This window comes from Octopus bimaculoides, chromosome 23 (assembly GCF_001194135.2).
Source record: "Octopus bimaculoides isolate UCB-OBI-ISO-001 chromosome 23, ASM119413v2, whole genome shotgun sequence".
Lineage (NCBI taxonomy): Eukaryota > Metazoa > Mollusca > Cephalopoda > Octopoda > Octopodidae > Octopus > Octopus bimaculoides.
The window spans coordinates 12,119,612-12,131,368 of NC_069003.1; the positions used below are offsets into that span (position 1 = coordinate 12,119,612).

At 39.0% G+C, this 11,757-nt stretch overlaps 1 protein-coding gene across 1 annotated transcript in view; it reads left to right on the plus strand.

Moving 5' to 3' along the window:
• The window catches only part of LOC106883604 (CXXC motif containing zinc binding protein), a 14,576-nt gene that overhangs the window by 607 nt on the left and 2,212 nt on the right, over positions 1-11,757 (plus strand). The window contains exons 2-6 of the mRNA XM_014934690.2: positions 2,140-2,223; positions 4,486-4,542; positions 6,115-6,196; positions 7,464-7,573; positions 10,178-10,243. Of these exons, the coding sequence (XP_014790176.1) occupies positions 2,140-2,223; positions 4,486-4,542; positions 6,115-6,196; positions 7,464-7,573; positions 10,178-10,243 (399 nt within the window). The remainder of the gene's footprint in view (positions 1-2,139; positions 2,224-4,485; positions 4,543-6,114; positions 6,197-7,463; positions 7,574-10,177; positions 10,244-11,757) is intronic.

Below are 11,757 nucleotides of genomic sequence, written 5' to 3' on the forward strand. Positions count from 1 at the left end.
ACTAAATGGATTTCATCGACCAGCTGGTATTTATTTCATCGACTCCGAAAGGATGATAGGCAAAGTCAACTTCGGCAGAATACACACAGAAAATACAGGTTTCAAATTTTGGCACAAGGCGAGCAATTTCGGTGGAGGGTCTAAGTCGGTTGCCTCGACTCCAGTGTTCAATTGGTACTTATTTTATCGACCCTGAAAGAATGAAAGGCAAAGTCGACCCAGGTAGAATTTGAACTGAGAGCATATAAACGGACGAAATACTGCTAAGCATATTTTGCTCAGCGTGCTAACCATTCTGTCTGCTTGTCGCCTAACATAGAAAATATTGAAAACGTGGAGAGAGAGGATGACTAAAAATAACTCGGAACAAAACAATATCAATTTGACAGAAGGAGTGAGCTCTTGTTTTCATCGTGCAATCTACGAGGGAACAGCTACGGAGTCATTCGACCTACTAAAATGGCACTCAAATCTCTCTTAAATAACACCTTGCAATATTTAAACGGAAAAAGAAATGGAAGGACACATTGGTCAATGTAGTTGTAGATGCATTAAGCCTGAAGAAAAAAAAGAAACAGTTGAAATAGTTTGGGCTGTGGGCCTATTTGGTCAAAGCCGACCTGGGACTAAATAACAGACAAAAAAGCCAATTGTATACTGTGCAACAATAACAGAGAGGAGAGTCTTTACTTGTGGTATTCCCCTCTTCAATAGAAAACCCAAATATTTTCATATTTTTTATGAACCCATTGCAGAAGCTTGCTTTCCAACCACCAGCTTCTTGGTTCAGTCTTACTGTGTGGCACCTTGGGCAAGTGTTTTTTACTATAGCCTTGGACTGACTTAAGTCTTGTGAGGAGTTGAAAGAATCAGGTATTTAAATAGTGAAAGCTCCAAAGTAGGGTTGGTGAATGTATTCCATCTCATGCATAGATTTTTTAATTAATTTTCTTTAACCACTTTGAAACTTCGGATACTGGTAGAATGTATCATGTAGAGCAAGGTTTAAATGTTTTTGACAAAATTTTGTATTTTAGAAGTTATTTCATAAAGTCATATTTGGGTAATTTTAACCAATCAATGACGTGTATTCAGCTGAAGAAAATTACTGCTGTTGTTTGCAAACAACAACTTCCAGGTCCATTGACAAAACGATGAATCTTCAACAACAGAAAAACTTCTATTCTGTGTTATACACGTAGAGTCCATTATGTCTGGGAAGAAAGATGGAATGGTCACAGTTGGGATGTCTTTGATTATATCTGTTCAATCAGATCCAACTCAGGACTAAACAACAGGTGACAAAGGGAACGAGATGAGGCGACAAGAGAGCCTTTACCTGGTCACTCGAGTTGCTAGAAAGAGCAACCAAATCTTCCTGACAAAAAGAAAAATGAAATTTCCGTCTTCAAGAAAAAAAAAATAATGCAAATTTATATTATTTTATAATGTTCACTTAGGAATTCATTACTTCTAGAAAAGAACAAGACAAAATGGTCATGGCTGGAATGCCATTTTTCACAGATCCATTACAATCAGAGCTATCCCAGCTAAAGTTGCATGACTTAACACTTCTGTTCATCTATAAAAAAACATATCTGAAACAGCTGTAGTGAATCACAATCCACCTGTTGTTATTATTTATATATATAAATATATATGTATAAATATATAAATGATGGAGATATATGATGATGAACTTTATTTAACAATAAACATCAAAATATCACTGCAAATTTGTTTCAGTAGTCTTAAAACATGCAAGTAATTCATATTATCATATTTAATTATAGATAAATTACTTACATGTCTGCATTAATGTGAAATGTATGTATTTATATACACATTTACCATCCTGGACCACTGAAATCTACAAGTTTTTTTCATTCTCTCTCTGTTTATTTTCTCTTATTCCTTTCTGCTGAAGAGCGTAGGCTCGAAATGTAAAAGACTTTCTCATTTTCCTGAGCATCAAACTAATACACTTGCTTGTTCATACACCTATCTTCGTCCTTTGTTTTTCCATAAATTTCAGTTAATATATATAACATGGCCACAGCTCGTGAGCCAAAACTAGTTCAATTCATTTCAGTATATATAAATATATACATATATATTGTGTTTCATGTTTCTTTGCAGAAAATCGCCCTTCAATTTAAAGCCACCTTAGAAAACATAACTAATATTTGTACTGAGGGAGATAACTTCCGATGGTATATCAAAGTAAGTAAAACTTTCCCTTCTCACTTGAGAGAAGAGTGCATTACTCCATCCTAAATTGCATCGTTACCCCTTAAACTATTTATCTAGTTTATTATCATTGGATAAGTGTCCTTCACATTAATATATACTAGTTTATTCATGATATCACTGGATATCATATATTCATGATACGAGTTTAGTTTCATTGGATAAGTATTCTTCACATTAGGAGTAGTGACAAAGCCCCTAATCTTTGAAGGGTCTTGTCACATTGATTACATTCATAGAGCTGTTGACACCCAGTTTCAACACCTGAAGGTCAATATCTTCAGACCCTGCCCTTAACCAGCAAAAGAACGTCAATAACAAAAAAAAAAAACAGAACAAAAAACTGAGGTAAAAACAGGTCTAGTCTGAATCCTTATAGTCAACACAGTAAAATTAGTGCCTGATTTAGACTTGGTGGGACCTTAAGATTTAGGAAAATCTTGGAGGTCCCCATTTTTAAAAGATTTATGTCAGAAGGTTTCTCAGAAATTGTAAAAAGATGTATTGCCTTTTCATTATTTTGAGGTGAAGACATAGTTATGTGTTTTAGAAACATGGTTTGGGTTCATTCCCACTGCATGGCACCTTGGGTAAGTGTCTTCTACTATAGCCCTGGGCTGACCAAAACCTTGTGAGTGGATTTGGTAGATGGAAACTGATGGAAGTCTTTGTGTGTGTGTATGTATATATATATATATATATATATATATATATATATATATATACATATAGATATTGTGTGTATTTATATATGTGTGTGTGTGTGTCGTCTTGATATCATGTGATAGTTGTGTGTGAGTGAGTGTTACTGTTATATAAGCAGTGACCGTTGTTTTCATTCATCTGTTAAAACCTGTTTAGACAACGAGTAAATATTATCTTACTTGGAAACAGGTGAAGTTTGGTGACAGGAAGAGCATCCTGCTGTAAAACAAAAAAAAAAATCTGCCTCAACAAATTCCATCTGACCCATGCAAGCATGGAAAAATGGATGCTAAAACAATGATAAAGATGACAAGGTCCTAAGCTGTAGCTTGTTTACCTTACATCTTATGACCGAAGGGGGTCTTTACCCTTACCAATACTATACACCCCACTCAGTGAAGGGGTCTTGGTTTCATCACTAGTGACAACATCCAGTACATTCTGTGAAGTGGTTGGCATTAGGAAGGGCATCCAGCTGTTGAAGCCATACCAAAGCAGACATTGGAGCTCGAGGTAGCCCTGTAGCTTGCTAGTTTCTTTCAAACTGTCCAACCAATGCCAGCATTGAAAACAGACGGTGCATGGAATAGTGGTCAGAGATGTCAGACCCACAATGATGAGATTGTGAGTTCAATTCCTGCAATGGCTAGCGCCTTGTGCTGTTGAGCAAGGTGCTCACTTTCATGCTGTTCCAGTCTTCTCAGATGAAATGAACCTTGTACTAGTACATCTCTGTTCTCTTTCCACATCCTCAATTTTTTGTGTGTGAAGGGCTGTACCAGTTGAAAGGATGCTTATGTCTGCTCACGACTACACAGGCACCTTAAATAATTAGTGAAAACATGGTACATAATACCAGGCCATATGCACTCAGGAATGACAGCTAAGTGTTGTTGCTGTCTCCTTTTTTTTTTGTTACTATAGCCATATCACGTTAAATGAACTGGTTTTCATCTGATAACCAAAGTTAAGCCTAGTTGGTACTTAGATAGGTGACCGCTCGGGAAACCTACGTGCTGTAAGCATCTCACATAGGTGCAGGTGTAGCTGTGTAGTAAGAAACTTGCTTCCCAACTACATGGTTTTGAGTTCAGTCCCACTGCGTGGCACCTTGGGCAAGTGTCTTCTATGATAGCCTTGGGCTGACCAAAGCTTTGTGAGTGGATTTGGTAAACGGAAACTGAAAGAAGCCCATCTTGTATATGTATATATGTATGCATGCATGCATGCATGTGTGTGTGTGTGTGTGTCCACCATCGTTTGAAAACTGATGTTGGTGTGTTTACGTTCTTGTTACTTAGCAGATTAGCCAAGGAGACCAATAAAGTAAGTACTAGGCTTACAAAGAATAAGTCTTGGGGTGGATTTCTTCAATTAAAAGCCTTTTAAGGTGGTGCTCCAGCATGGCTGCAGTCAAATGATTGAAATGAGTAAAAGAATGAAAGAATAAAATAGCAACTACAGCCATGTTGTTAGCATCACCACTATCATTGTCATTGTTGTTACTCAGTTACCTTTAATATTTTTCAGGTGAAATGTGCCAATTGTGGGGAGACAACTGATCGGTTTGTTTATGTGTGTCTGGAGGTAAGTAAGCATCTCTTATATACATGCACAAAGATAGGCAAGGTGTGTGTGTGTGAGACTGTATGTGATAAGAAGCTTGCTTCCCAACAATATGCTTCTGGGTTCAGTCCCACTGTGTGGCACCTCAGGCAAGAGCCTTCTGCTAAAGCTTTGACCTGACCAAAGTCTTGCGAATAGATTTGGTAGAAGGAAACCATAAGAAAGAAGCCTGTTGTGTGTGTTTGTGTTTGTCTCCCCCCACCCCGTCACTGCTTGATAACCGGTGCTGGTGTGTTTATGTCCCTGTAACTTACTGATAGAATAAATACTGGGCTAAAACAAAAAAACATACTGGGGTCAATTTGTTCAACTAAAATTCTTCAAGGTGGTGCCCCAGCATAGTTGCAGGCTGAAATGAGTAAAGGATAAAAGAATGTGTGTGTTGATGTGTTTTGAGTGTAGATTTATTAATGGGTATGTGTGTATCAGTATAATTGTATTTAAGTGTTTGTATTTATGTATGTGGACAAGGAAGTAGATATAGTTGTGTGTGTGTGTGAGCGAGTCTAGGTATATTTGTGACTGTGTTTGTAGGTATATTTGTGAGTGTATGCATGTATGTTATGAGCATGTATGTTGAAATATTTGTGTGTGTGTGTAGGGGTCTGGTACGAGGGTGTGCTGGAAAGTTCTTGGTTTTAAGGGTATCACAAAAGGCCTGGTTGGACCCCCAAACTTCTAAGTTCTTTTACAGGGCTTAGAAAAACCGAAGGACTGCTGCAATATAAGTTTGTGAATCTTAGAGGAGAATATGTTGCATACAATTATAATTAATTGATCCTTCTATATTTTCTTTCATCCAAAGCCAGGAACTTTTCAGCACTCCTTTGCATATATGTGTGTGGAGGGTGGGTGTCTGATATATTTTGTGTGTGTGAGCGTTTGATGATATGCATTCGTAAGTGTATTTATAAGTGTGAGTACAGTGTAATTGGTTGGTTCACAAGTTTGTTCTGCAATCACCAGGTCATGAGTTCAGTCTCACTGCATGGCACTTTATCATGGCCTCGTGTTAACCGTATCTGTGTGAGTGAAGTGTACAGATGGAAACTGTGTGAAAGCCTGTCACATAGATTGTACCTGTAATTAAAAGATTCAGTGTTGCCACTTATTTTGCTTGAAGATTATGTTAAAGGTATCCATGTCTGTGGAATATTCAACCACATAGATCTGAATTCAGTGAGCATTTGATTGAAAAATTGAGTACTCAGGGTTGAAATCAACAGAGATGTAGTTGGTGCATGTGTATCTGTTTGTGTGAGTGTGTGTGAATATATCTGGGTGTGTGTTTATATAACTATGTGTAGGTGTATGTTGATGATTTGTGGGTGAGTGCTTGTCTTTTGAGATGGACTGCAGATGTATGTATATTTGTGGGTGTGTATATATATGTGGTGTGTGCTTAGTATTGTCATTTTTGTGTACGTAATATATTTGTGTTTCATGGCAGTTGGTGTGTGTGTGTATGTGCATATGTAGGACTTATCATATGATGTTTGTACATCATTTCTGTATTCCTTTCCTCCTCCCTAGGAGAGTGCACCATTAAAAGGCGGTCGAGGATCAGCCAACCTGGTGTTAAAATGTCACCTGTGTTCCAGGGAAAATTCAATAAGTAAGGAAATGTTTCTCTTGACATTTTTTTCTAACACCTTGTTGACACACAGCTGATACTTTTGTCATTTATTTGACACACTAATAATACTTTGATGTTATATTTGACAACTTGTTTACATTAAGTGACACTGACTTTATATTTAACATCTTGCTGACACTTTAACATTTAGTTTGACATCTTGTTGACATACAGCTGATACTTTGACGTTATATTTGACATCTTGCTAACATTTTGTTTGACATCTTGTTGGCACACAGATGACAGCTGACACTTTGACATTATATTTGATATCTCGACATTTCAAAATGGAATAAAATTGGTTTGCCATGAAGAAGAGGAAAAGACTTAATTAGCATCTTGCTGACACTTTGACATTTTTGTTTGACATCTTGTTGACGTACAGCTGACAACTGACACTCTGGCATTATATTTGAGTTTGTTGAGATACAGCTGACACTTTTAGGTTTTATTTGACATCTTGTTGACATAACTGTATTTTGACGTTATATTTGATGTCTTGACATTTCAAAATTGGAATAAAATTGGTCTGCTATGAGAAGAGGACAAGACTTATGTCTTAAGCAGTACCCTCTGCCAAAGGTTTCTGCCTGAGACTTAAGACAGAGATGTTTTCAACCACTCTGCTAGATATTTTCTCCAGGTGTAAAACCAGAAATTTTTATCATCATAATGTCCACTCTTTCATGTTTGTATGGGATCAGATGGAGTTCATTGAGGTGGATTTCCTGTGGCCAGCTGCCCTTTCTTTGGCCATCCTTTCATATATTTTCATGGAAAATTGGATGCTGTTTGTATGATGGTGACACTTTATCTTTTCTTTTATCTTTTATTTGCTCCAGTCATTGGACTGTGACCAGGCTGGGGCACCACCTTGAAGAATTCTTAGTTGGATGACTCAGCCCCAGAACTTATTATTATTTTTCTGTAAAGTACCAGTTATGCACTGGGGTCGATGTAATCGGCTTAATCCATTTGTCTGTCCTTGTTTGTCCCCTCTTTGTGTAGCCCCTTGAGGGCAGTAAAGAAATAAGAAGCAAAGGCAGTCTTGGGTGGATTGGTACCAAAAGGGTTAGGAAATCTGTATTAAAGTTCCACAGGGTGACCTTCCACTAATGACCTTGACCTCATGGCTTCAATATTGTGTCCTCACTTGACCTGAAATTGTTGTTTCCTGTTTGATATTCTAGTAATTTTCTGTCCACCGTGACAATAAACTGTAGTGTTGATGTTGTTGTTGTTACAGGTATCATCAAAGAGTTGTTAGGCAAGTACACCATTGATAACGACAACCAGTTTGTTTCCATGGTAACTTTTGAGTGTCGCGGCATTGAACCAGTGGACTACCAACCCACGGTGAGTTACAGCTCCATTTTTGTTTCTTCCCTTCCTACTCTTATCATCATCATCATCATTATTATTTAATGTCTGTTTCTCATGCTGGCCAATCGGGGAGATGTCCAGACTCCAATTGTCTCTTGTGGCATGGTTTCTATTGCTTGTTGCCCTTCCTAACACCAACCACTTTACAGAATGTGCTGGGTACTTTTTACAGGCCACCAGCATGGGTGCACCTATGCAGCACTGGCATGAGTGCATTTTATGTGCCTCCAGCACCTGTAAAGGATGGGCCTGTATGTATGGATGGCACCAGTTTTACTTAGCTTGATGCGTCTGATCAAGTACAGCAAGTCACAACTCCCTGTCCCTTGTTATATCCTCTGTGAGGTCCAGCGTCCGAAGATCCTTTCTCACCACTTTGTCCCACGTCTTCCTGGGTCAGTGTGAATGAATTGTGGTCAGTAAAACATTCTGCTCTGATTGGTCTGTACCCTTCTGTTAGTTCCATCCATACCACCCTCTCACTGCAACCCATCATGCTCTCTGTCCCCTCCTCTCTCTTCTGCTCACCTCCATTTCGCTATGTTGCCTTGACACAGAGACACTGTTGAGTAGGAATGATGCTTTAACCTTCCAGGGCACAAGACAACTTCATCATCCTGGCTTTAATGTCCACTTTTCCATCTTTGCATGGCTCAGAAGTAATTTCTTGAGGCAGATTTTCTATGATTGGATATCCTTTCTTTTGCCAACTCTCACCTGTTTCCAGGTAAGGTGATGTTTTCACAGATCCGAAACGAAGGATACTGCTTGTATAACAGTGACACTCATTTACAACCATCACATGATGTCAAAGCAAGGAGACAGTAATGCACACACACACACACACACACACACACACATTATCATCCTTTAATGTATGTTTTCCCTGCTGGCATGGGTTGGATTGTTTGACCAGAGCTGCACCAAGTTCCTGTCTGATTTGGCTTGGTTTCTAAGGCTGGATGCCCTTCCTAATGTCAATAACAGGACTTCTTTCATGGCACTGGCCAATCCTCTCCACTAGGGGATGCAATCTTAACACCTCTGCTGTGGGAGATGGGTCTTCTTGAGTACAGCAAAGTGCCAGATATCTCGGTCCTTTCTCATCTCCCCTAAAAGGTTCAGCATCCTGAGGTCATCCTTTAGTACTTTGTCTCATGTCTTTCTGGGTCTCCCACTTCCACGTGTTCCATCTACTTTGAGAGATCAGCACTTCTTTATGGAGCTGTCAGCATCCGTCCACACCATATGACTAAGCTAGCAGTCTCCTCTCTTGCACACTGCATCTTATTCTTCTTATGCCTAACTTCTCTTTCAATACACCAACACTCTCTTGCACATGTACACTTACATTACACATCCAGCAGAGCAAACTAGCCTTATTCTTCTCTAGCCTTCACATGTCTTCTGCATTCAGGATTCTTGTCTCACAACCATGAAGAATTACTGTCTGTAATACTGTCTATATATATATATATATATATATATATATATGTAACTTCATTCAGTTTCCATCAGCCAAATCTATCCAAAAGGCTTTGATTGACCCAGGACTATAGTGGAAGACACCTATCCAAGGTGTCACTTAGTGAGACTGAACCCAAAAACCATGTGGTTGGGAAGCAAACAACTCACCACACATCCTAGCTTGCACCTAAGATACTCTGGTGACACGATGAAGTGTATCCAGTACCTTGCGCAAAGTGATCTGTCAGTGGATCAGAAATAACCTAAAGAACTGAGATGACTTCTTAGTTTGTCCAAAGACAGAACAGTCTCTCTTTAATGTTGGACCATGATAAAATACACTCTATAAATAGGTTGGTGTTAGGAAGAACAGAGACAATGTAAAGTCAAGACAACTCCTTGGTCTGGCTGAGGTCATGACTACATCTCTAGTGTTGGTGCTATGATAAAAACATCCAGTGCACTGATTTGTAAATGTGCAGAGAAAATCTAGACGAGAGCACTCTTTAATCTTGTTGAAGACACATTTCTAGTGCCAATGCCATGATAAAATATACCTAGTACAGTCTGTATAGTAGTTGTGTCAGAAAGAGCAGAGGCAACATAGGGTCTAGAAGATCTTTAGTCTGTCAAAGTCATGAGAACTTCTCTAGTGCTGGTTCTATGATAGAAGGAATAGAATGTTTCCACTACATTCTGTAAAGTGGTCGAGACATGAGTAACGAGAATATAGAATAGAGAGAATAAAATACACCCAGTGTACTCTGTAGAATGGTTGGTGATAGGAAGGGCATCTGATCATAGAAATCAAGTTTAAAACGGGAATGTTTTGAGCAAGACATGGTCCTCCTGCTTATCAAGGAAGGTAATAACTGCAAATTAAAGCACTGACTTCGATCCAGCCTTGAAAGCAACAAAAAAAAAAGAAAGAAAGAAAAATGGTGGTGGTGGTAGAGAATTAAAACTGAAATTGGATTACAAGTAAAGATAATCCCTTTGACCAACTCTACCTATAATTCAAGCTGGAAATTGAAGTTTCGCTTTCTGGATTCTTTCTACTTTCTCAATTTAATCTCTGTTTATTCTGAAATTGTTTTCTTCTCTTCACAGTGTGGCTTTGTTGGAGAAAGTTCCGAGTCAACAACACAATTTAAAGAGATCACGTTTGCTGAAGGGGTAAGTGATTTCACAGAACCTCATCCCTTTCCATATTGATATTTCCCATCAATTGCACCTCCACCCCCTGTTCATCATTCACTACATTCACCTTTAAAGGGTAAGGATAAAGATCCACTACGGTCGTAAATGACCATGGGATTGCAACTAGAAAGTTCCCTTCCGAGGCATAATCTGGGCAAAGTAATTTGTCACCCATGCATACCAGTCTCCACTCTTCACACCACTGATGTTGTCCAAGGGAAAGGCAAAGGCTGATACAGCTTGGCATCAGTGACGTTGCAACTCTACAGCTGAGTAAACTGGAGCAATGTGAAATAAAGTGTCTTGCTCAAGAACACAACACACAGCCCACTCTGGGAATTGAACTTACTACCTCATGATAGTGAGCCCAACACTTTAACTACTGAATCATATGCCTTCATTCACTTTTACCCCTACCTCCTCTAACCATTTGTTACCCTACAATGAAAGTATCCTCCTCCTCCACTTCGCTCTTGATCCCTTGTCTGTATCCTCTCTTCTGCTCCCTTTGTACCTTGATTTTGGGCAATCCACCACCTTTTATTTCCTCAACTCCTTCCATCCATCCACCGCTATATAAAATGTTGGGTAGTTGTGTATCTTCTCTATGGCAAGACACCTGTGTTGGTCCCTCTACCATACTTGAGCCTTTTTAACACCTGGTATCAAGTCACCTTCCTCTCTCAAATCCCCCCCTCCACTTAGTAATAGAAGTTTTTCCTTTCCCTTTTTTTCTGTCTTGCATGTTACTTGGTAACCCCACTAGTGTTGGTTGTATGCAAAAAGCCCCCATTACATTCTGTAAAGTGGCTGGCACTAGAAAGGGCATCCAGCCATAGAAACTGTCAAAGCTGACACTGGAGCTTGATACAGCTTTCTGGACCCTGTCGAACTGGTCAACTCATGTCAACATGGAAAATGGATGTTAAACGAAGATGATGATTGCAATTATTAGCCACCCTTCTGTACATACACACACACACTCCTTTCCCTCTTCCTGTTAAAAGTTAAAATCTGTCTCGAACCTTATAGTGAATTAGATTGGGGTTTATCCCATTTTTTGAGGTATGTATGTTCTCTCAGAGTACAAAACATTCTCTGTCATAATAAAAATGCTTCTAGCGACTTATTTTCCCTTTTTTTGGTCTGCCACCTATGTGGGTGCCATAGCATACTGTTTTAACAATAACATTTTAGGTGGAGGTGTGAGTGTTGTATATATGTATGTGTGTGTGTTTTGGGTCTGTGAATGTCCAACTGGTTGATAAAGTTAAGACAATTGCTCAAGGAAAGCACTGAGGTGTGTGGATGGATGGATCTCTGTTGGTTTCAACAATGAAGATTCAGTTGTCCACCACTTCCTCTTCATCATTTAATGTCTGTTTTCCATAGGAGCTGGAAAGCTGCACCAGGCTCCAGTCATCTGTTTTGGCATGGTTTTTCACAGCTAGATGCTCTTTCTAATGCCAACCACTTCACAGAGTGGACTG